The sequence below is a fragment of the Arvicola amphibius genome, chromosome 1, assembly GCF_903992535.2.
Source record: "Arvicola amphibius chromosome 1, mArvAmp1.2, whole genome shotgun sequence".
NCBI lineage: Eukaryota > Metazoa > Chordata > Mammalia > Rodentia > Cricetidae > Arvicola > Arvicola amphibius.
In genome coordinates this window covers 112608592-112634605 of record NC_052047.1, presented here as the reverse complement: position 1 = coordinate 112634605, position 26014 = coordinate 112608592, and the positions used below count along the sequence as shown (strand labels likewise).

At 49.5% G+C, this 26014-nt stretch overlaps 1 protein-coding gene across 3 annotated transcripts in view; it reads left to right on the top strand.

Moving 5' to 3' along the window:
• Positions 1 to 26014, top strand: part of Irag1 (inositol 1,4,5-triphosphate receptor associated 1) — a 110332-nt gene that overhangs the window by 36596 nt on the left and 47722 nt on the right. Inside the window, exons 1-10 of one of the 3 annotated variants that reach the window (XM_038331547.2) lie at positions 3061 to 3249; positions 3677 to 3685; positions 14678 to 14778; positions 16529 to 16599; positions 18611 to 18784; positions 19801 to 19878; positions 20513 to 20565; positions 20753 to 20800; positions 21185 to 21796; positions 24032 to 24110. In XM_038331547.2, coding sequence (XP_038187475.1) covers positions 3061 to 3249; positions 3677 to 3685; positions 14678 to 14778; positions 16529 to 16599; positions 18611 to 18784; positions 19801 to 19878; positions 20513 to 20565; positions 20753 to 20800; positions 21185 to 21796; positions 24032 to 24110 — 1414 coding nt within the window. Of the gene's footprint in view, positions 1 to 3037; positions 3250 to 3676; positions 3686 to 14677; positions 14779 to 16528; positions 16600 to 18610; positions 18785 to 19800; positions 19879 to 20512; positions 20566 to 20752; positions 20801 to 21184; positions 21797 to 24031; positions 24111 to 26014 lie in introns of those variants that run through there. The other 2 variants (XM_042055152.1, XM_038331540.1) reach the window with 2 other exon arrangements.

The following is a 26014-nucleotide window of genomic DNA, read 5'->3' as shown; positions in this document are numbered from 1 at the left end:
GGCCGCAAGGGCTCCCCTGGAGTCGCATGGACTGCATCTTGTCCAGCCATGGGACTGCGGGCAGCCTCCATCCAGCTGCAGCCAGCATCTCCAGGTGTGTCTGACTGCGTCCATGAAGTTTTGTTTCTGCCTAATGACTGGCAAAGGTCTGTCTTCAAGAGCGAACAGTGGAGGGTTAGACATGGGATATTTCTGGTATGGCTTTATAATCCTAGGATCTCTGAATGAGCCCTGGGCTGGGAGCATCCCTGTGTCTGGTTGTGACTAGACAGAGTCCGGGACTTCAGAGTCGGAAAAGGCCACTGCTGTGGCTGGAATTCCCATGACCCCTAGAGTCAGCCAGTATTGAAAGTCCCCCAGGAGCAAGAAACTCTTGACCTTGCTGAGTATTGTCCTCCATCTTTAGCTGGCTCTAGAAATGGTTCCTCTGCCTTCTCACTTGGCTGATGGGTCCTTGGCTGCACACCTGTCCTTTGGAGACCCTGGGCCTCATGATTACCTTTCAAGTATCTGAGAAGAGATCGCTTTTCCTTGCGGCTTCTCTGGCCCAGGCTGAAGTCTTGAGTTCGTAACAGCAAATTCTTGTCCTCCTAGAATCTTCTCTTTTCTGAACATGGTCTCGTTGTCTGAACCCTTGTTTGACAACACACAATATGCGTTGTGTAGATTATTATTATTATTATTATTATTATTATTACAAATTTTCACCTCCTCCCCTCCTCCCATTTCCCTCCCCCTCCCTCCCCTCCCCTCCCCCTCCCTTTCCAGTCCAAAGAGCAGTCAGGGTTCCCTGCCCTGTGGGAAGTCCAAGGTCCTCCCCCCTCCATCCAGGTCTAGGAAGGTGAGCATCCAAACAGACTAGGTTCCCACAAAGCCAGTACATGGAGTAGAATCAAAACCCAGTGCCATTGTCCTTGGCTTTTCAGTCAGCCCTCCATGTAAGCCACGTTCAGAGAGTCTGGTTTGATCACATGCTCCATCAGACCCAGTCCAGCTGGCCTTGGTGAGTTCCCATTAGATTGGCCCCACCATCACAGTGGGTGGGCGCACCCCTCGCGGACCTGATTTCCTTGCTCATGTTCTCTTTCCTTCTGCTACTCATTTGGACCCTGGGAGCTCAGTCCAGTGCTTCAATGTGGGCCTCTGTCTCTATCTCCATCCATCACCAGATGAAGGTTCTATGATGGTATACAAGATATTCATCAGAGTGGCTATAGTATAGGGTGCATTGTGTAGATTAAGACACAAACAGAAAGTGGAACGGCTGCCTCCCATACTTTGGAAACTGTTCCTATTAAGATAGGTTGGCCTTGCAGGGGTAATGCAATGATATTGCCCGAGAAGATGTGCCAGCTTGCTGTTACCCTCAACTGCCCATGACAGTGCACTACTGTTGCCTCTGCTGCTGATATTAATGTCTAAGTAAAGGTAATGAGATTATCCAGAGAGCTCACTTTTGGGGGGACCTAATGTTCAGTTCCTTCATCCAGTAGTCTCTGGGGGATGGAAGACACAGTGGCCCGGCCCCATAGCTCTTAGTCTCTGAAGTCAAGATAAATCTGCTTGGAGCCCAGCCCAGTGTGGCTTCTTCCCTGCCAGCTCATCTACCCTGCTCAGCCCAGGGCTATTCTGCAAATGGATAAGTTCCATTCGCATTTCTGTGCTATGGCTCAGCTCCAATGGCCCTCACAGCATAGAGCTAGACCATGAAACCACGTCGCTCTCCCAGTCTGCATAGTCAGGGTCTCTTTCTTGAGGTCTTAGAATTTCTCATTTTGAAGTGTTTATGCCAATCACAGTCTTTCAGGTGCCTCCCAACACTGGACTCAAGACCCCATGAGGGCCAAACCTATACCCTGTCTCTCTGTGTCACAGCACAGGACACAGACCTAATGTAAAGTTTGTGAAGAAAGAATGAATGACCCAGCCAGACAGAGTGGTACATGCCTGGAGTCCTAGCACTTGGGACGCGGAGAAAAGAGAACCTGTCAGCCTCATAATGAGTCCAAAACAAACCTGGGTTGCATCAAACCCAATCTTAAACAACAACAACAACAACAACAAAAGTTGTGTGTGTGAATGGCCTAGTTGACATGAGATTTCCAAGATAACCAGCAGGTGTCTCCCCAAATGCTTCAATGCAGAGTGGGCTACCTATTGGGGTAAAAGACAAAAGCCAAGACAGTACCTCCTTTGACAGCTCCTGGATTAAATGTCCCCAATTCTTTTAAACACGAACGTGGCTTAAACTCTTTAAACCACCAATATTTGATGTTTTTTGAATATTCATAACAAATCAGACATTTCCCCTGCCTTGGAGAGCCGGATCCAGAGGGTGGTGGGGCAGATGCCAGGTATCAGCCTGGTTGGCAGCACCCTGGTTTAGGGAACTTTCCAGGCCCTGTATGTGGAACAGGAAGGAGATCTTATGTCACGGGAAGCAGCAGAGCTTTCTGGCCCTTCCTACAGGTTCTAGCAGCCAGCAGCCACTCGCCTTGAGAGGGTGAGACAGTGGCTACTCAGTTAATGGTATTGTCTTGTTCTTCCCGTGAGGAGGAGGCAGACCCAGGAAAGGACATGTGGTACAGAGGAAAGAGTCATGGGCACCAATGGATGCAAACACTCTGTTTTTGTGTGATTCAGGACAAGTGACTTCCACCCTGAGAGGCTCTTCCCTCACCTGTAGGACAGAACTATTGATGCCCACCCTCACCCAAGGCCACTACAGGGAGCCAGTTTGCTAATGGCAGCCATGCAGCTGGTAGGAGTGCAATAAATGGCGTACAGATGGTATCTGATCTCAGCGAAGCGTCCTCCCTCTGCTATAGCTTTGAGGAGCTGGAATGTTTCTGTTCTGGAATAGATATGTTTACTGTAAGGACCAAATTAGATGCAAAAGGTCACCCCTGCCTGTGTAAACAAAGTCAGGGAGCAGGAGGCGATGCAACTCCCAATGCCCGCTCCCAGCCTCGCCTTGCCTGACCTCCGGTGTTGATGTAAACCCAAGCAGCCGGTCTGCAGCTCTTGGATCCTGGAAATGGAACCCAGCTTGGGACACGGATGGGAAGGATTTTGACTTGTCCTTTTGGCATCTCCCCAGCCTGCAGAGCCCAAGCGTCTTGGAGCATCTTTGGGGTTGACACAGCAGAGGTTCCAGGCATACACAACCACTCCAGCCAGGAGGCTGCCATGCCCCACATTCCTGAGGATGAGGAGCCCCCTGGAGAGCCACAGGCAGTCCAAACCCAAGTAAGTGCCCCTTCCTGCACATGGCTAGCCTGGCTGGGGGCCAAGCTAAGCATTCTGGGCTGAGGCCATGGCTTTCAAACTGGCCACAGAGTGCTCAGACAGCGGGGCAGGCTGCAGGGGGTGCCTGGGGATGGTACGTGGCTTCTGCTCTGGAGAATACGCTGCCCTGAGTTTATTTAAGTGGCCATGGTCCCATGAAGCCCGAATATGGAGCCATCCAAACAGTATATGACTAAGGCTTCATGAGATTTCAAACTACCTTGGCCCAGACTGCTCCCTCTTACAGGGAGCAGACATAGTCAAAGGTCGCTCTGCTTCAAATGAATATCATAAGTTCACAGTAAAGGGTAGGACAGGGTTTCAGGCAAAGTTGATAATAAAATAGAAAATGGTTTTTAAAGTGTTCAGTAGGAGCGTTATCATTGAGGCAGGTATGGTGGCTTATGCCTGTAGTCCAGCCTTCAAAAAAACTGAGGTAGCAGGTCACTTTGAGTTCCAGACTAGCTTAGGCTACAGACCCAGACCCCCATCTCAAAAAACAAAACAAAATGAAAACCCAAATAACAAAAGCAACGGCAATAGCAAAGAAGGTACCAATGAGGTTTTATTTTGCAAATTAAATTAAGAAAAGCAATTTTTAGCTATATATAATCACAAAATATAGGTTATATGTTTATTTTAAAATTTTTGGTCTTGATCTGCATGTTATTTGTTTTGTTTTATTTTGTATATGTAGTGTATGAATGTGTTTTCACATCCATGGAAGTCAGAGGCTCATGTTGAGTGTCTTCTTTATTCTTTATTTTTTGAGGCAGGGTCTCTCCCTGAACCTGGAGATCACCAATTCGATAAGACTGAGTAGAAAACTTTAGGAGTCTTCCTGTCTGTTTCTCACACTGCCCCCCTTTTTATGTTGGTGTAAGGATCCAAACTCAAGTTTGCATGCTTGTATGGTAGTGACTTTCTGGTTGGGCCATCTCTCCGGCCTCTGCTTATTTTTTTTTTTCTGTCAACCAAAAAATGTGTTCATATGATACCACATTCTTCACATTTTATTTTATAGCAACCCCAGCAAGAGAATGTTTAAAATGTAAGGCTATGTTTAAAATGTGAAGCCATTTCCTTTTGAAGAACCTATCTTGCCATCATCCTCCTTTTTTCTTTATCTGGTCACTGGCCCAGCTCTGTCTGATCCTCCTGGATTACAGGCCTTGCTTATGAAGGTCACCACCACTATTTTCTTTGACTTGAACTTTACCGTTGGTTTGTACTGAACTTGTGCCATGGCCTTGTATCTGACTATGGTCCATACTGATGGGTGCTGGATGAGACAGGCTTACTAAGTGAGAGAAGAGGGTGTGAGTGAGCATCGTTTTTCCAGATGGGCAGATTCCTAGTGAATATTTTCATGTTGTGATGATATTTGTTTTCTTACACATTACCGTGGGAACTAGGATAGCAAATATTTAGACGGGAATAGTCCTTGTGTCTCTATATCCCAAGTTCGTGAGTTTGAGATGTGAACTTGGCAGCTTAGGGATAGGGGGATGTCTTTTCCTTAAACTTCTAAAAAAAGAAAACAGTGAACCAAATGCTCATCTCTTTGTCTACAGACCACAGCTTGAGGTTCTAGGGAATGCTTCACCGCCTCCTGGGGGCGTCTTGGGCTATAATAGGTGCTGTTTATCAGTAATCCCCAAGGCAACTGAGGTCTGAGGACTTGGGGGAGTGAAAACGGAGTGACCACGGAGGGCAAACAGTGGTGATTGGATCCAGGTGTGGCTGCTCCCAATGCCCTGATGCTTTCTTCAACTCTGTCACCCCTGTGCCCTCTCATAGTGGTCATCTCTGACCCTCCACTCCACTAACAATGGCAACACACTGGACTCACATTCACCTGGATCCCAAATCGTGGGCATTTTCCCCAGACAGTTAACCCAAGAATAAATATGGGGAGCCTCTGTGATCCCCTCAGCCAGCAGAGTAACAGTCTGTGGGAGGAAGGAAGGCAGTCCAGTTCAACATGACTAAGCAGCTGGTGTTAGCTCAAACCCCAGAAGTCTGATCCCGAGAGGTTTTCTTTTAGACATATTTAAACACAGCACAATTTGGCAAAAACTTTTCTGGTGATAATAACTCAATCTATGCGCATAATAAAGCACAAATTAAGCTCAATAAAGATCAGACACGACTACATAGAACTCTACAGAACACCCCCATAAAAATGTATTCTATAGATCGAGACAAACAAGCTTACATTAAGGGTCCAGGGGAGATTCCAGGGTGGTCTCAGGCCTCACAGATAGCACAGAAGTCACCAGACTATTAACCACGTCCTCTCCCAGCCTTTGTGTGGATAACAGGTTATGCATCCTTCCCTTTGAAGGAACAGTCCTGTGTATTTGACATTCCAGCCTCCTCTAGTGTGTGTCTGTGAGCCCAAGGACCTCCATGCCTCCTACAGATAAAAGCAACCCGCAAGGCAAAGATCCGACTTCATCCTTGGTAAAGGCTGAGTCCCATTCTTCCCACACCTGTAGCTCTCAGCGCTTAGTAGAGGATGCTGCTCTTGTAGAGAATCTGAGTTCAGTTCCCAGCATCCACCCACAACTGCCTGCAGCTCCTCCTCCAAGAGGTCTGATGCCCTCTTCTATATATACGCATGCACACACACACACACACACACACACACACACACACACACACCCACACACACACCCACCCCACACACCCCCACACACCACACACATACCACACACATGCACCATACACACACCACACCACATATACACACCACATACACCACACATGCCACACACACCACACACACCACATACAACACACATGCTGCACACACACACCACATGCACCACACACACCACATATACACACCACATACACCACACATGCCACACACACCACACACACCACATACAACACACATGCCATATGCACACACATACACAGACACCACATACAACACACATGCTGCACACACACACCACATGCACCACACACACCACATACACCATACACACATACACACACCACATGCACCACACACACACACCACATACACCACCCATGCCACACACATACACATACACCACACACACATACACACACACCACACACACACCATATACACCACACACATACACACATGCACCACACACACACACTACACACTAATAAAAGTAAATCTTTTTTTTTCTAAAAAGTGCTTTTAAACCATATCCTCACAAGACAAAAAAGCCACTCCCCTTCTAACCCTTGTGGCTATCAGCTGCTTGGAGGTCCTGCTACATGAGGGCCAGGGTATAGGTGCAGGTGAGTTTCTTAGTGGAACAGCATGGGAGGAGTCCATGAACTGACTGTAGAGCCAAGGGTGAGAACTGTGATTGGCCAGTAGCAGCCCTAAATGCCAGTTCCCCACAAGCTACGCCTACCTGTGACCTGGAGCCAGAACCAATGAATATAATGATGAGGTGGGTTTTGATGGTCTGTCTCTGGGCTTCTAAGGGTCTGAGGTTATCCTGAAAATGTCAGCAAGTTCCAGTGGCTAAGGCAGCAATAGAACCTGGGGGAGGATGCGTGAGGGACTCAAGACACCTGGGATCCAGGAGGCCCGGATCCCTCAGAGAAGACAGAGAACAAGGTTTTAAACTATGACCTCTGTGGTCAGACCACATTGGCTTTGAATGCCAGTTCCTCCATCTCCTCATCCAGAGACCTGGATGCCAGGTCTGTAGATTTCTCATCCCCGTGGTTCCCTGTGTTACTCCAAACAGCTATAGCTGTTGCCCTTCCGTTCTGATGATCAGCTCAGCCCTGTGGCGGTTCAGAGCCTTAAACAGAGGTCTAAGGTCCACATGAGATTCAACATTCTTTTACTTCCAGGTCTGATCACCAGGCTCTGGGCCTCCCTGAGTTCTCCAGAAGCCAGATAGACATGGCTCCTAACAAGTTTCTGCCTACTGAGCACCTAACACAGCACAGCCTCAGGGGATGCTCAGATCTCTCAAGCTAGCTTGGAGCCTCCAGGGGCAGAAGCTTGGTTCCCTGGGAGCACAGAAGCCAGGCAGCCAGGAAAGCAAGGCTGGCCAGGATTCAGCCGGAAGTCCTTGGTCTGTGTGAATTCCCACTCCACAAAGCAGGCAAGGGACAGAGTATCCCTCAAGCTCATAGCTCCCTGGGGTCCAGTCCTAGTTTTGAGTACTCTAGTTCCAGCCTCCCTTTCCCACCACTAGCTGGATTCCTCACAACAAAACCACTGAAGTTGGAGGGTTAAATTGTTTCTCTGCCCTGAAACTGCTCACTGGAAGCTGTGATTAAGGCCTGCAGTGCAGACAGGCTTCCAGCACTGACTCTGCAGTGTGCTCTCAGCAGTGCGTGTTCTCTGGGCACAGGCACAGCGAAGGACACCAAGTCTGTACTCAAGTGGCCCTGACTGATTGGAGCTGTCAGGACACAAGCCTAGGATGTTTAGGGAGCACAGAATGACAGTCTGTCAGCTGGAAGGATCCTAAATCACATATGTCTTAGTTTGTTTGCTGTTGCTGTGATAACTTGGCGAGGGAAGGCTTTCTTTTATTGTGTACTTCCAAGTATCAGTCCATAACTGAAGGAAGTCATGGCATGAACCTAGAGCAGAAACTGCAGAGGAACGTGTGCTGGCCCGTCTCTTCCTCACTGTGCAGTCGCAGACCCCAGATGCAATGGGCTCACGTCATCAGCATCTCCTGAGCTGTGACCAGAAGCCGTTTAGGAAGCTGACTCCCTGGGACGGTGTGATGGCCTCAGAGGTGCCCAGTGCACTTGGGGTCATGTCAGTAAAAGCCCGAGTTTAACTTGTCCAAGTCCTGCCCCCTCCTTGGGAGTTTCTAGAAGCCTCCAGGAGCAGGCCAGTGTAGCTCATAGATGGAGCATCTACGCTCCTACTGTTCAACTCTGACATTTCCCTCTCCATCTCTATCTGACACAAAACTGCTTGACAGTAATAACTGGCCAGGCACCAGAGACTATGCAATTATATTAATACATTTCACTTTAGATAAAAAATTTACTCTTTGAAAAATCCATACATTTATACAATGTATTTTGATCCTATCCACTCACTATTACCTCCTTCAATTCTCCATAGTGCCCACCCATCTCCCACCCAACTTCATGGCCTTTTATGTTATTGATAGCCCCGAGTCCACTTAGTGCTGCTTACTCCATATGCACAGAGAGGCATGGTCGACCCACCTGCAGCTTCCTTCCTCTTCAGTAGCTACCAACCTCCAAGAATTCCTCTGCTAAGGGTAGAGCTGCGGAGTCCCTCTCCAGCCATGCTGGAATTTGGACTGGCTTGATCTTACAAAGGTCTTGCATAGGTAAGCATAGCTGCTGTGAGTTGGTGTAAGCTACAGCCATGCCATGTGTTGAAGTTAGCATTTATAGCTCTCCTCCCCATCTACTGATTCTTACATTCTTTTGTCCCCTATTTTGAGATGTTCCCTGAGCCTTGGAGGGTGGGAAGTTGATAAGATGACCCATCCACAGTTGAGACTCAGGTCCTTACCCTCAGCACTTTGACCAGCTATGAGTCTCTGCATTAATTACTGCACAAAGAGGCTTCTCTGCAAAGTGTAGGGTAGCACAGACCTGTGGACATAAGCATACATATTTAGAAGGGCTTAGACAGTGCGATTGTTTAGTGAAATGCAGCAGTGGGTCCCACCCCAGGGTCTCCCTAGGTCATGGGCTTTTGATCAGGTTTATAACATCAGGCATGAAATCCCTTCCTAGAGAGCCTCATATTAACTCAGAAGGAGATCGGTTGCCCCATACCCACCGGACCACTACTGCATCAGTGGGCACATCTTGGCAGGTTGTCAGTATTATAGCATGCAGGGTCCACTACTGGGTGAGATGATTGGTGATTGGTGTCTTTTCCCCCCTAGCCTCCTGCGTAGCCCCATCCGGCGCCATGTAGGCTTGCTGGCAGGGAGAGGGTTTCCTGGGCACTCTGGGTTGATGACTTCATGTCTTGTATCCAACTTAACCTTTAGTCCATTTTAAGAGTCAGGATTAAATTCCATTTTATAGTCGAGGAAACTGAGGCACGAAGAAGGTAACTAACTTTCTCTGAGTCTGCGTAACTCACAAGCAGAAAACCAGGGACTCCACGCTTGGCATTCTGGCCCAGAACCCCATGTTCTTGGTTTCTACTTCGTACTGAGCCCTGCTGACTTTGCCTCTGGAGTTTCTGTGAGACGTCTGCAGCCTGAGCAAGGTGACACTGTTTTGTGCTCTCAGAGCCATGGTCTGAGAGGAGCAGCAGAGACCCCAGAGAAGGCAGCCCTGTGATTTTTCAAAGCCCTGCCGCTGTGGCAGAGGGTCTTACCAAATTCCCTCTTCCCTCCCAGGAGCACAAGCGCAGGTCATAATCCTTCCAAGAAACTTGTGAACTCCTCATTCTCCTTCAGCTACATGACAAAATAGCCCAATTGGTTCTCTGGCTCCCCCAGCCGTACTCTACCAAACTAAGCCTGTCTTAGGCTGCAGCTCTGGGACACCCCAGCTCCCGCAAAGCAGCTGCTCTGTGCTTCAGGTTTACATGTTCCAGACAGGTATTAGTGTCCTGTCACACCGAGGCTTTTGTGACTGAGGATCACTGTGGCACTCCGCTGTTTGGCGGCATTACCTCCTTTCCTGTCCCCAGTTTTTAAATAGCTGGGATGAGATTGAGATGGGCTCCAGAGAAGCAGCCCTTTTTGTGTGGCCCTGTGATGGTCAACCTCAACTGGGATTTACAGCCACCTAGGAAACACTTCTGGACGTGTCTGTGAGGGTGTTTCCAGAGAGAAAGGTTAACTGATGTGGGAAGGATCCACCTTGAATGTAGGGGGCACCATCGCATGGGCTGGGCTCCCAGAACAAATGAAAGGAGAAGGCGAGCCGAGGACCAGTGTTCATTTCTCTCTGCTTCCCAACCATAGATGCAGTGTGACCGGCCACCTCACACTCCTGCCACCATGCCTTTTCTGCCACAATGGGCTGGACCCTTGAGCCATGAGTAACAGTCAACCTTTCCTCCCGTAAGCTAGTTTCGTCAGGTGTTCTGGAACAACAGTGACAAGAGGAACGGACATAGGCTCTAAGGAGGGAGCCCTTTGCGGGGACCTAGGAACCTCTGCTCTTAAAGCCACTGGGCTCCTCTTCTTGGGATCCAAATTGAAGACCCTACTAAGTACCACCATAGCATATCAGAAGTTCTTTCTCTGTTGGTGTCAATACAGTCAAGACTCATCCTGTCTTTCCTCTCGGGCAGTTAGGGCTCAGCCCATCACACTGGTCTGTCCTCTTGTAAGAGGAGATGAGCAAGTAACACCCTCTAAGCAGCCAGAACGTTCTTACACCTGTATGCCCGGGACAGAGAATGCTTCTGGGTCCCAGGCATATAGGTGTAAGCAGATTGGCAGAGTACCTGGACCTCACATTCTAGGTGATTGCAAATGATTCTCAATTACTTCAAGTTGACAATTAACACTAGCTATTATAAGACCTAAACAACCAATATTCTTTCAGGAATGAGATGGAGATAAAATCGACGATGTATATAAAATCCTTGTAACCTTGGATGGACCCCCTAGAGCAGGGATGTCCCCCAAAAACCTTCCAGCGAGAATCCTCATTTTATCTTCCTGCAAGCCAGCACAGTTGTATGCACTCACTATGACAAGGTGGCTTCCCAGTCCAGGCATGAACACCCAGGTGAGCCAAGCACATGCTCACCTCGAGAACCATAAGGAAGTCCTCAGACACTCTATCTGGAATGTTGCATCATCTTCCTTGAGAGCTTTTATTCACTTCTATAATTCGACTTCCATAGCTGTGATTGAAATACCTGGGCCAAATTAGGAATTATTCATCCCATAGTTTTAGAGGTTTCAGCCCATTATCCCTTGTCCCTGTTTTTCCTGGGCTCACAGTGAGTCAGGACATCACAGCAGGGAGCATGTGGTAGAGCAAGGCCACTCAACTCATGATGGACAGGAAGCAGGAAACTTGACAGGAAAGGATGGGGACAAGGTATATTCCCCTAGGACATTGGTGAGTTGACCCAATTTCCTCCAGTTAGGCTCCACTCCCCTAAAGTTTGAAGCACCCACCAAAACAGCACCACCAACTGGGTTCCTAGACTTCAACCTATGAACCTATGTGGGACATTTCATATTGGAGCCACAGCATTCATTTAGGTTATCACATCCTTCCAGGATGGTCTCAATTAAGATCTAAAATGAAATATCTTTGCAGAAGTTATCAATAAGGCATTAGGATCTGGTGTAGGAGGTATTAGTAACGTTTACTGGGTACCTGGTATTCATTGATCCATGTTAGATATTATCACTCCACCTTAGTATAGATGAAGATACTGGACTTAAGATGTTATGTATTTGTCAACGGTCACATAGTGGTGTCACAGTTAAGTGTAGAGTCAAACTGAAGATTCCTTGTGTAAATGATCCTGACTTTTTTGCCTCTTCTTGCCAGTGAGGCCATTGTACTAAGTTCCAGTGGTCTCAGGTGTGGGCAGACATGCATGGAAGGATGATTGGATAGATGGATAGATGGATGGATGGGTGGGTGGATGCCTGGATAGATGATGGATGGATGGATGGATGGATGGATGGAAGGATGGATGGATGGATGGATGCCTGGAGATGGATGATGGATGGAAGGATGATTGGATGGATTTATAGATGGATGATGGATGTATGTATGTATGTATTGATGGATGATGCATGCATGGAAGGATGCCTGAATGGATGGATGGATGGATGGATGGATGGATGATTGGGAGGATGCCTGTATAGATGGATGGATGGATGGCCATGTGGCAGGCTGGGTAATTGGATGGTTAGACTGAAGGGAGGAAGACATGAAAGAAGTATCATCAGGGAGGGAGGACTGACGATGATGGTGCATGAATGGGGCTGGCTGAGTGATGTTTTGCAAAGCAAGGCCAACACCCATTGTGTACTGCTCCACAATCTTGAAATGTGATGGCCTGAGAGAAACAATAAGGCTAAAGGGAGCAGGAAATTCCAATGACTATGACCCTCCGACTTCTGGGACCTAAATAGATGCTGGCAGAGGCTGACAGAATCAGAGTGGGCCCTGGGCACATGGGAGCATACACTGGGGAGCAAGCCTTCAGGATCATGGGGTAAAGAATGCCCTTTATCGTGTGCATGGAGGTGCCATGTGCCCCACAGAAGTCCTTCCCCTCTCTCCCATGGCCTTAAGACTTGACACTGGAGTCATCATTTTCTTGTAAGTCTCCTGAGAATCTTTTTATTTTGTCTTGCGAGAACAACTTCCCCTCCCAAGGGAGTCCCTGCCTGCCTTCTGGGCTATAGCAGAGAGACTGTGGATATAGTCAAACAACGTGCACCAACCTCCCACCCCTCCCCTGCCATCATTCTTATTGCTTTATCTGTGTTTATTTTGAAAGTCTGTCTAGGGAGTATTAGCTCCATTTGATGTTTATAAACATAAAGATCAGAGAAATTAAATATCTGCCCGGAGGTCACCCAGCTAGGATTCCACTGCAGGTTCACCCAGCCTCTTCCCTGTTCCCACTGACCCAGTAGGTTCCTCCTCGTTCCACTGTCACCCAAGGCCACCACAGAAATCACACTCCCCACACTTTCCTGGACTAGATCTGGAGCTGTCCCTAAAGTGTCCTAGCCCAGACCTAGTCATGTGATATTGAAGACTCGAAGCTCATATTCCCATCTATGACATCGGTCTATATTTATCCATGTGCTCAGGAACATAGGAAACTATTGTGCACTCTTGGGAATTTATGAGTGAAATAAACATTTAAATGTTTCTATAAGATTTATTAGAGGGGAACAAAATGTGACCTGTTGCTTATGACTGAAGCGAGCTTGCTGGAGGTGGTATAGCCCCACAGAGGTTGGCTGACCCTGAGGAGAAGAGATAGAGCCCTGGGGAGGCTGAGTCCTCAGACCAGGAAGAAGGACAAGAGCCAAGGCACAGTGCTGCCCCATCCTGCTTCCCTCTTTGTAGCATGATTTCTAATTGGTCTTAATAATAAAAACCTGGAATCAGATATCAGGGTAAATGCCGAAAGAAACTAGAAGCAGAGTAGCCAGCCACTAGTTCTTACCTCTATGAAATCCTCAAACCTAATGGGGTATTCTGTCTGAACAAGTCCTCAGACTGAATGTCTCGAGCTCCTGTCTCCTCCCGCCTTATATTCCTCTCTCCACCCAGCCATATCCCTTCCTATCTCTACCTTCCTAGTGCTGGGATTAAAGGCATATGACTCTCAAACACTGGGATTAAAGGTGTGAACCATCATCATCTGACTGGATCAATCTTGTGTAGCCCAGGGCAGCCTTGAACTCCCAGAGATCTGTCTGCCTCTTTCTCCCAAGTGCTGGGATTAAAGGTGTGTGCTACCACTACCTGACCTCCATGGATAACTAATGGCTTAGTTCCACACTCTGATCTTCTGGAAAACTTTATTTGTTAGATCACAAGCAAAATAACACCACACCTCTTGCTGTGTGTTCTGTCTCATCTGGATTTAGGGCTTCTTAGAGGAAGAGACATCCCCACAATGAAGTGAGCAGCATAGCACATTCTATTGTGCACAGGAGTGTTGATTAGCTTTGTGGCAAGAGTCACTTGTGAACAAGAACATGAGAGTCAGGGAGACTTCAGACTTAAATATCTTGTACACCAGAAAGGCAGGGCGGGCTGAGCCACTGGAGAGGCCGTAACAGAAGTGTTTGGGTCCATAGGCCTGAATGATTGAAACAGGCCAGGCTAGAATTTAGTTTTTCTGACCACAGTTCCAATGCAGAAATATGGACCTGAGATTGCTTATCGTTCAGTTTTGAGGAAAGCAAAAACCAAGGGACTGGAGAGATATGGCTCAACAGTTTAGAGCACTGGCTGAGGACCTGGGTGGTTTGATTCCTGGCACCACATGGCAGCATACACCCCCCACATAGGAGGGAGGGAGAGAGAAGAGGGAGAGATGGAGGGAGGGAAAGAGGGAGGGAGTCAAAAAGAGAGAAGGAGGGAGAGAGAGAGAAAGAGAGAGAGAGAGAGAGAGAGAGAGAGAGAGAGAGAGAGAGAACCGAGGTAGGCCATATGTTCATTTACTTATCTGTAGCTATATCAATGCACCCCACATCAAAATATCACACCTTGAATATATGCAATTTCCATTTTTCAATTACTCCTTGACGAAGCTGAAACAGACAAACCAACACACCGAGTTGGTGACCTGTGGCAATGGCCTTGGGAGTCACACTGGGAAACGCTGCAGTTCCACGGCCCCGCATGCTCCCCCCAAGCCCAGGCCTAACTCCATTTGTGTTTTGCTCTAAACCACCAGGACTCTCCCTCTGCAGGACCGTTTCACAGTCCTCCCACAATCATCCTGACGGGGGATGCCAGTTCACCTGAAGGAGAAACCGACAAAAACCTGGTCAACAGGTATGCGGCCCAGGCAGATGGGCCATGCTTTCTAACATGGAGGGATCGAAAGTGTGTTTCTAGAAATGTTCTCTTCGTCTCTGAATCACTTTACTGATAAAGACACTATCAAAGAGGACTGGGGAGGGAGCTCAACTGGTAGCTTGCTTCTTGCCATGTTTCAAGCCCTGGGTTTGATTGCAAGGATCACATAAGAGGTATGGTAGGGTACACCGGCAACCCCAGCACTCAGGTGGAGGCAAGAAATCAGAAGTGTAAGGTCATCCTTGGCTACATGGGGAGTTCAGATCCAGTCTGGGATACAAGAAGCCTTATCTCAAAAATAAAAATACTTATTAGCAGACAGCTTTTCAAAATGGGGAAAGAGAATTTAGGATTTTCCCCCAATATCTTTTTTTTCCCCAAAATGATGTTCTTGCTCTTGGATTTGGCCCTGTGAGATTTTAAGAAAAGCACAAGACATCACAGCATGGGAAATTCCCATAATGTCAACCCAGGTATTCCTAATCAAACCTGGAAGATGTGAGTCTTTGACTACAGACTTCTGCTGTGGACAAACCAGTCCTCCTTGGAAGATAATCCATTGGAAGGAACACTGGGTTGCCATCACAGGGATGTTACTGTTCCCGCATCATGAGTCCCTGTGTTATCTAGCTGGAATAAAATTGTCTAGGTATCATTTTAAATAATTTTAAAAGATATTCTCAGGGATAGGGATACAGGTCCGTGGGAAGGTGCTGGCCCAGCAAGTTCAAGGTACTGGGTTTTATGGGCAACACCATAGACATTAGCCAAAGGATAATTCTCATAAGAGGGTAATTTTCACAAGAGTTTGCATGTCAAGCCTTCTTCATCCATTAATTAAAGGCAGAAGCAAAAGGACAGAGTGGATACCAAGGAGGATATAAGAAATGAATATACATGCATAATCAATGTGGAAAGGGTTGGAAAAGCCGAATAAAATTGTGAAGACATTTAAGACAGCTTCTTGGGGCTGGAGAGTTGGTTCAGCAGTTAAAAGTACACATGGTTCTTGCAGAGGACCTGAGTTTGGTTCTCACCATTCAAATTGGGTGGCTCACAACTATTTGTAACTCCAGTTCCAGGAGAATCTGATGCTTTGGCCTCCTCATGCATCTGCACACACATGTATACACACAGAGAATTAAAAACAAATCTTTAAAAAGAGCTTCATATAGCCGAGCAGTGGTGGTGCACACCTTTAATCCAGCACCCAGGAAGCAGAGGCAGGTGGATCTCTCTCTGTGAGTTTGAGGCCAGCCTGGTGTCCAGTCAAGGGTACACAGCAAAACTCTGTCTCAAAAAACAAAAACAAACAAAACAACAACAAAAGCTTCACATTTTCAGGGCAGTGAAACCGTGTTCTGATCTTCTCATGCGTGTCTCTACCAGCCCCTGTGTGTGTATCCTGAGGTTTCCACAGATGATAGCTCTACATAGAGTCTGGGTCCTCACACACAGTAAATACTGCAGTAAAGTTCATCTCTTGAGAGCGGGCTTGGATACCTTGAGTGGGCAGCAGAATGGCATAGAGATTTGCTGAGTCAGTGGGGCTCCCGGGGGCTCTGCGATGGGAGACTGGCAAACAGCCTGGGAATTCATCCATTTAACATGCCCCCAAGGTGACAGCCAGAGGGCCTGTGCCTATAAGACAACAGTGAGAGACTGTAGAGGCATCCCATTTGTCAGAGCAGATGTTCTAACAGGATGACCATGTCCTGTCTTTCAGAGCTCCCAGCCCCCACCGCAGGCTTTCCCACCGACATCTGAAGGTCTCCACGGCTTCGCTGACTTCTGTGGGTAAGGGCTGGTTCAATATGAGGATGTGTTAGAATAGCAAGCATGAGCTCTTGAGCTTAGTCACACTCGGCCCCGTTCCCTCTCCCCAAGCCCAAAGGTAGAGGAGATTGGCCTCTTCACGTCTGGGTCCAGCTGCAATGATGTCTAGTTTCAGTGTCAGAATGAAAGAGGAAGAAGAGGAAGTCAGCAAAGACAGAAAAGTGTCGCTCAGCAGTGGGCTCAAGGGGCAGAATCATGGGGCTGTACTACTGGGCAGGTACATGCCCAGGTGGGAGTGTGCCCATGTGAAAGACTGGTGGCTATGATCCCCTGTTGGTTCCTACTAATGGGTTTTCATACCTTCATGGGACCATTAAAGGACAGACCATTCAAGTCTAAAACATAGACTTGGTCTTTGTATTCAGTGTTGATTACATTGTTTAAGGGGGTCGGGAAGTGAGCTGGTGTTGATAAAGCCCTGTTCATGGGAGAGCTAAGAAAACCAAGGTAGGAAGGGGCCCACTTCTCCCAGCAAGGAGGAGGGGATGTGCTGTCATTCCAGGGAAAGTGATATCTGAGTTTCCCCTTAAAGAGATGGACACACAGGAGGGAAAGGCGGTACACTAGGTGGATGAAGAGGTGTGGATGAAGCAGGAGTCCCACAGAGCACTGTAGCAATCGAATGCTGTGCTGGGCCAATGTGTCACAACCACAGCAAATGATGGAGCCCAACACAAAGTAGCTTGTTCTAGGACAGTATGATCCTCTTCCCCTCCCCTCCCCCTTCTCCTTCCCACCTCTCCTTGCTTTCCTCCACCACCGTCTCCTCCTCCGTCAGTCTATGGTTCCAGGAACTGTGGGATCCAGGTATTCGATCTGTTTCTCAGCTATCGTACATTCCATCTCATCTCCTTCAGTGTGCGAGTCTCCTTCTGGGGAAGACTTTCCACTCATGGGAACAAACGGCTGGCTGCACCTCAGTTCTTCAGATTCATCTGTGAAGCCCCTTTTCCCTCTCGGTTCCCACGACTGCTTCTCACAAGCTTCATGTGGTCATGGCTAGCCCACCCCTCTGGCTGCCTGGATGGCATTGCTTGACTGGCCAAAGCTGGTTTGGGACTCACTCCCACTCAGCCTTGGCTCTTGAAGCAGAGTTATGGCTGGGGATGGGGATTCAGAGAGTTTCTCCTAGTGAAAATGAAGAGCCACTTCTGGGAGGGACATGAATGGAGGCAGGGGAGACAGACTGGGAGCCAACCACAGAAGGGCTGGAGTTGGGACAAGGTCTTGGAAGGAGGATGTAGGACCAGCAAGGTTGGTGACCTGCTTAGATGTGACCCTGGGAACTCTGAATAGTTTCCATGGGATGAGGCAGGAGGACAGGGTGATCAGACATGGCTGCTAGAAAGGTCACTCTGTAGGCAACAGACAGTGGGGCAAAGAGACTGGCTTAAAGGCAGAGGCTTTGCAGGGGGCCGATGTAATTGTTCAAGTAAGAGCTTATGAGAAGGAATAGAAATGGGGACAGGCTCCAGGGACACTTATAGGCAGATGCTACTCCTAGGCCAGGTCTTAGACATGGAAACCAAGGAAGAGAAAGAGATGCCTGGAGTGACCATTATCCCTGAGCACCTAGCAAAGAGATAGTGTCACCCACTGAGCACCCAGGGCACTTCTGGAGAAGGGGCAGTTTGGGGAAGGATGAGCAGGAGAAAGGTGACCGTGGGATTGCAGCTGGGGCTTGGGACAATAGCTTTGAGCTTCGTCCCTAGCTACACAGTGACCAACCAGCTTGTAAAGAAACAGAGCGTGAAGGCAGGACCCCCTTTAGAGCAGAGTTAGGACAACTCTGGGAACCAAAGTGTACTTCATGAACCTTTCTGATAGCCTCAAGACAGAGGCAGGCCTACTGAGGAAGTCACTGTCTGTCCCCAGGCCCTCCACCCTGACATGGGCATATAGCTGAGTTCTGAGGCTGGAGGGCCTCTAAGGAGAGGTGACTCTCACTGGGAGCCCATTCTCTTTTCTACAGATCCCACAGGAAACGTCATTGACCTGGTAAATGACCAGCTGCCGGACATCAGCATCTCAGAGGAGGACAAGAAGAAAAATCTGGCGCTTCTGGAAGAAGCCAAGTCGGTGAGTGAGCGATTCCTGGCCCGCCGCGGGAGGAAATCAAGGAGCAGCCCCGGAGACTCCCCATCAGGTAGGGCAGGACCAGCAGCAGGACAGATGGCTGCCCTGAGCCCCTCTGAGGCCAGGCTGAGGGGAGGGAGGGGAAGATCACGTCCCAGCTGCAGGGAGACCTTGTTTCCCAGAGGGTGGGCTTCAGGTGGCCTGTCCCCTTTGCCTCCAGGTTTTAGAAGGCCCAAGCCTTGCAGAGATGACCCCTCGAGAAACCACTGTGCTCAGCTTCCAGAGTTCCAAAGCACCTAACCATCTCTTCCTCAGAACTGTCCTGTGTTTTGGTTTTAGGCCTTCCCCCATGTGTAGACAAATGCCATTCCATATGATGCCAGTGCTCTTATGTGGTCTCAGCAACTCTCCTTCACGAATGCCTAGGTCCTTAGCACTCATGCAGAGAAACCCTGTGTGATTCCCATATGCACGGACCCTTTCATGGCCCTGCACAGCAGAGTCTGGTCTAATAGTCCCACCCTCTCTGTGAAGACCCTGCTCCATGGTGGGCATCTCCCCAGCAAAGGGCTGAGAAGATTGACTTGGGCCCTGATCTCCAACTCTGGAAAAGAGACAGACTTTGAGGGAATTTCTGGGCTAGAGAGATGATTTTCCCGGGACCCTTTGCTATGCTGTGCTGTGGTCCCTCACCTTCTGTGTGTAAAGACGATGTGGGTTTTAGACTAGTCTAAACGGCCTTGGAGGACAAGGAGAGCATTGAAATCAGAGTGGTCCGATGGCATTTAGAAAGTGCAACCTTCATGTTTTTACTGCCTCAGTTTCTGGAAAGTTCTCTGAGGTCAGGTCCAGCAGGCTAAGGGATGTGACACCACACACTAGAAATTACCTGAGGGCCCCTTTGCTGGGCTGGCTATGGCAAAAGTTGGGTTGTAATAGCAGCCTTATATGGCAATACAGAACCAGCCCCTGACCCTGACAAGGCAGTCCCGGTCCCCAGGGGTGAAATCTCCCTGAGAGAATCATTTGTTAGGTGGCAGAAATCCTAGCCCTTCGCGAATGCCAGTCAGGTGTTTGTTTCCACAGCGGTTTCCCCAAACCTCAGCCCTGGAGCTTCTCCTGTGCCCTCTAGAAGCTGCTCGCTCACCATCTCCACACCACCAGGTGAGGCTGACCTCCCACCCCCTGCAAGGAGGTAGATGCACAGGCTCTGAGGACTGGAAACAGTATGGCAGGCAGCAAGAGACAGGCTGAGTGAGGGCAGGGCTGAGGTCACAAGAAGGGGCCTATGATGGGCGCTCTTTCTTCAGAGACACGTCATCACAGATTGTTTTGAATCCTCTTGTTTGGACCAAGTTTGGTTTGTTCTTGCGGTCCTGAGGGTTTAACCTAGGTCCTCACACATGCACTCTGCCACTGAGCTACATCTCCAAACCTCGTATGTATTTCAGTCTCTTCCTTTCTGGGTTGTGTCCAGCCACACCCTCAGGCACAGAGTACCATGTGGGCAGCCTGCCCTTGTCAGCGCTGGAAGACAAGCCCAGAGTCCTATATGTACAGATGCTACCTGGTGATCAAACCTTCAGGTCCCCCGTGACTCAGTTTCCTTATTTGGTTTCTATGGTGATTCGGTGTTGGCAGGTGAGCAACAACAGTGTTTTTGGCTGCCAGACCTTACAATGGATGACTCAAGGAGGTTTTGGGGGGGGGACATGTGAGGGGAGCCAGGGGTTGATGTTAAGGTGATAACTACGGAACTAAGTGACGGGCTTCACTTAACTTTGCTGGCCCATTGCAGGTTTCGACACGTGCAGTGGCCCGCAGTCCCCTTTGCCAGGAGGACCACCACAGGTAACGACACACCTGTGCTCCTTCTATGCCAGTAGATCGCTTGTTCCTAGCATCCTAGGACTCTCTGTAAGCCCTGAATGGCACAGGTGGCGGGGGTGGGGGAGGGAGGGGCACATTTACGCCCTGCTAAGCTACAAGAGGGAGCAGGCCTCTTTCCACTGCCGCTGACCTGTGTTTTCTTTCTCAGCAGAAGGGGCATGAGGCCGACATCTCCTCATCTCACCTGGGAGAGCCTGTGAGTTTGCACTTTGCTTGCTCTGCAATGATCTGAATGTGGGAAATGTTGTCTCAGAAACCTAGGCTGGCCCCTGGACAGCCTGCAGATGTGGGGGCGTGGGTGTGAGTAGAGGATGGGCAAGCAGAAGGCTCCTCTGTCTTCTGAGGTGGAAGTGTGAGAGGGAAAGAGGTAAGCGCACACCCTAGAAGGGTGATTCTGCACCCCCAAATCCAGCCACAGTCAGACATGAGCTGCACATCCCAGCTCAAGGTGCAGGATAGCTGGGGCTCTCCTACAAATACATAAATAGGCCTCCTGTCCAGGTTCTGAGTCTCCTCAGCCTGCCCCCAGGGTCCTCCTCAGCCTCCCCCCAGGGTCCCAACTCTACTTTGTCTCTTTCAGATTGTCTCCAAAGGGCTAGCCGACCGGAAGCAGAATGACCAGAGAAAAGTGTCTCAAGGCAGACTGGCTCCTCGCTCTCCTACACTGGAGAAATCCAAAGAACTTAGAGTAGAACAAAAGGAAAACTTTGATCCCCTTCAGCATCCAGAGGCGACGCCCATGGCTCAGGCTTCAGGAGCAAGCATCAGTGGGAAAATGGCCCTGAACAGCCCCCAGTCTGGTCCCGCTGAGATGGAACTCGGGAGGCAGCTCCAGAAGATAGCCAAGGAAGGCAGCCCTTTGCCCCGAGGTGCAGTCCAAGGCTCAGGAGGAACTGTGTCCCCACATCCGCAGGGACAAGGCTCTGCAGGAGAGCCTGTGGGGCTTAAGGCTGGTCCCAAAGCTGAGCTGCGGCCCCCAGTGTCCCGCCCCCCGTTAATACGGGGAGTCTCTTGGGACAGCAGCCCTGAGGAACCTGGTCCCCTGCTGCAGAAGGTACTTGCCAAGCTGCCTCTGTCAGAGGAAGAGAAGCGGTTTCCAGGCAAAGCCAAGCTAGCCAAGCCGCCTGGGCTCAAAGACTTCCAGATACAAGTGCAACCTGTGCGCATGCAGAAACTGACTAAGCTTCGGGAGGTGGGTTCCTGCCCCGCGGCGCAGTGGTCACGCCAGGTCCCCCACGAGCTACAGACTTTCGCACTCATGCTGAACTCTGGGACAGGGCAGCTTTGACTTCAAGGAGTCCCAGACTTCTTGACCTTGAGAAGCTGGTCCCATCCATGTTACGTCTCCATAGCAGCAGCTTCGGGTGCCTTTTGCTCCTGCTAATAGATAGAAGTCAGCCTTAAGACATAGTGGTCACACTTGGCCACACTTCAAGAGAAGTTGGTCATATGGACTCCTTATCCTGAGCTGTCTCCCTCCTCTAACTAGACCTGGTGACAAGAGCCTTTGATGGAGGATCTGGTCAGGACTAGAACTGGGCAAGACCAGGATAAGCAGGCTTTCTTTTTGTAATGGTATTCACCCTGCCTTCTTGGTACCAATTAACCAAGGGCCTTAGACCCAGGAACCACCACGACATTGTCAACATGGGACTGCTCCTCCATGGTGAATTTCTTCCAGTGTCTATAGTGTCCTCAACTTCCATTGGTCATCAAGCTAGGGACAGTGGTCAGTCAGGGGACTGCCCTACTGCACAATGAGTGGTTGTTGAGTGGCAGAGGGGAGATTGTAAAAGGGAGGGGTTAAGTGGATGAATGAGTCCCGATCCTGTCCCTTCTCTCTCAGAAGGCCTACCTCAATCCAGGTCAGGGACTGGGATCCTATAGATTAGGGCCTGGAATAGGGCAAAGTCCTCTGGCTCTTCTACTGAGGGAGTGAGGGAGAGGAAGGAAGCGAGGGTCTTTGCACTCCAGTGCAAATGAGAATATCTACGCTAGCAAAGACACAGCCTAACAGGCCACTGTGCTGTTTAGAGGGCTTCTGTGAGGCTGAGGATGTGGCTCAGTTGGTAGAGTGTGTGCATGCTAGTACGTACAAAGCCCTGCATTCTCAGGATCACGTAAAACCATGAGTGGTGGTAGCTCAGGCCTGTTATCCCAGAACCAAAGAGGTGGAGGCAGGAGGATCAGAAATTCAATGTCATGATCACATACATAGTGACTTTGAAGCAAGTCAAAGATAGATATAGAATATATATATGCTTGTATATGTGATAGATAGATAGATAGATAGATAGATAGATAGATAGATAGATAGATAATCATGATCATCTCTGTTGTTTTGGGGTCGAGACTTAGGAAGATTAACAATTCACATAGAACCCCCATCCTCTAATCCAGAACTCAGGGTACCTGGTAGCTTAGAACAAGGCCAGGCAGAGTCACCCACAGTGGGCCACATCCCACATTCATGAAGGCAAGTGGAAATGAAGGGGCAGACATCTCAGGATTCACCTTCATGGATTTCAAATGCTGGGAGAGTCGACCACTACCCCAGAACTCCCCACACCCCTTTAGGTTATGCAGGAAGTTGCAGAGAGCCTGGAAGTTCATGCCACTGCTGGTCTGGCAGCTGAGCACACACTTCACGCCGTCCAGTGTGAAGACAGCTGATGGGCTCTGGACCTCTGGCTTGCTGAGTATATCAGCACGGAGATGGCCTCGGTTCTGTTTGGAGCCTGAGTATTCTCTGCTGGCATCTTTCTTCATCCTTTACCAAGAGGCCAGTCACTCAAGTGGCTTCTGTCACCTGGGAGGCTGAAAACCCTTGGATAGCACCAGGGACCAGGAGAGAACTCAGGCATCCCACTAGAGGGCCCTAGTCTGACAGGAATTGGCTTGGAGCGAGGATGGCCTACTGGGTCCACCCTCAACCTAGGTCTGCCTGCTCAGTTCTCCAGGCAACGACTCTCAGGCCACAAAGATCATTGAGGAAGGAGTGTCACTTACACAGAAGAGCAGGGCAGGAAGCTGCTGCCAGCTCTGAGTTCTTCAAGACTTGCTCCCAGAAGCGGTTGCATGCATATCCAGGACCTTACTGTCCCCAAAGTCCTTAGTCCCTAAGGACCACACAGCCCCTACACACTTCCCCCACAGTCAGCTGGGCAGCTCATTTCCCTGAGGCCCAGAACTCCTTTAATAAGCAAGTCATGTGGGAGGTAGTTCTTAGCCCAATGGTGGCATTTCAGGCCCTTTTATGGACGGGGAGAGGACCTTGTGACCCTCTGGCCTCACCATACCTTGTCATGCCAATTCACCCACTCTGGTCACTGTCCTTGGAAGCCCATATAAGGCTGAGTGGTTACAGAGCCACTAGGGGACAAAGAAAAGTGTCATCTGAATTGTGTTTCTTCCTCTTCTCACCAAGGAACATATCATGATGAGAAACCAGAACCTGGTGGGGTTCAAGCTTCCTGAACTGAGTGAAGCTGCGGAGCAGGACAAAGGTAGGTTGCTGGGGCCTGCTCGTCCTCCCTCCCTGCCCACCCTCCCTGTCTGCCCTCTCTGCCCACCCTCCCTGCCCGCTCTCCCTGCCCACCCTCCCTGTCTGCCCTCTCTGCCTGTCCTCCCTGTCTGCACTCCCTGTCTGCTCTCCCTGCCCGCCCTCCCTCCTTGTTCTCCCTGCCTGCCCTCCCTCCCTGCCTGCCCTCCCTCCCTGCCCTCCCTCTCTGCCCTCCCTCCCTGCCCTCCCAGGACTGGTTAGTCCACTGAGTCGAGAGCATTCTAAGTGTGAGCAGTGGATTTCCCATCAGTACTTGTGAATGGGTGAGGGAAGCCAACTGACTAGCCCACTGAGGCAGAGCATGCCCAAGTCTTGTCTCCTTCCTGCCACTACCACCCCCAGCCCTGCTAGTGACAGTGGGTCTAGAAAGTGCCCCAGGTCTGAACTTTTGACATTGCCTTTCCCCTCACACCCAGGAAGCCACCCAAATAGTTTGGTTCCTCTTTTCAAGACACCAGAGCTCCCTCTTTCTAATCTGCTGTCACCACCAAGTCCGTAACCCAGCCCTGCCCTGCTGGGTGGCCACACATCCCTTCCTCCAAGGCTTTGCTCTCCGCTGCCCCACACACTCTACCACACTTCTCTGAAAATGAGGCAAGAGGCCAGACCCTCCCTGTTCCTACCTTAGTCTGTTCTTCCTGAGTTCACGAATGCCCCAGTATGAGCCACAGCTGTTCATCCTGGCTCTGCCACTGGCTGAACAAGCCACCTGGCCTCATTGGACCCAATCCCAGCCCTCACCCTCACCCCCATCCCCATCTTGTAACACGGGGCTGTCGTAGTTGCTTCAGACGTTATCAAGAAGAGCACATGAACTAAACTGTATTTACAATGTGCCTAGAGCAGTATGTGGTACATGTCAAGATCCCTAAAGTAGGGGCCCCAAGAGCCAGTATTTCTGTCTGGGGCTACATCTGTGTGTACACACGTGTGTCTGCACACACATTGTAGGCTCCATGCTTACAATGGTGCCTGGCACTAACAGGCCCGGAATAAGCATTTATGAAGGAACAAATGGATGAGGTTGTAAGAGTTCACAGAGGAGTTTCTGAGGTAGTTGCTTAAAAGCAACCTTAACCAGAGTGCTTCATGATGGTCAAAGGAATGAAGGTGTTTGGAGGGATGCTTCTAGAAGGGAAGGCTCTCTGTCCTTCCCTCTTCCCCAGGCTACCCCATAGACATTCACCGCCTTGCCTCTGTGCTTTGTATATGCTCCGTTGCCATTCCCCTCCCCTCTGAATCCTTGTAGCTGTGGTGAAGCAGTGGACAAGTCCGCCTGCTCTCAAATGCCCTCTTTCCTTGCTGATTTGGTATTGATGTCTATAGCTCATCTTTGCTTCTGTTGGTATTTGTTAAGTGGTGATGTATAGAATGTTATAGATAGCGTATTTTAATAATTTTCAGCCTGTGGTTCAGTGGCTTTAAGTCCAGTCGTGGCACATTGTGCTGCCGTCATCATTGTCCGTGCACAGAACATTTTCATTGTCCTCACTTGCAGTTCCACACCCACGAGACACCAGCTGCCCGTGCTCCCTCCCCCAGCCACTGCTACCACCATTCCGCTTCCCGTGTCTGTGCCTTGTGCCTTCTCTAGGTCCCTCACATAAATGAAGCCATGCACTGTTTGCCCTACTTCCTTTTAATGCCATCCCGGTGGATTCTCTCTAGCATTTTGCAGACTCAAAGTCATTTGAGACTCAGACTTAATCTTCTCCCAGGAAGCCAAGAGCAGGAATTTTTTGCTTTCATCTTACTGTTAGAGAAGCTGAGGCCCAAAGAGCTACTGACCTCGTCACATGGTTTTGCCTTCACGGGAACACTTCAGAAACATGTTTTAGCTTCATTTCA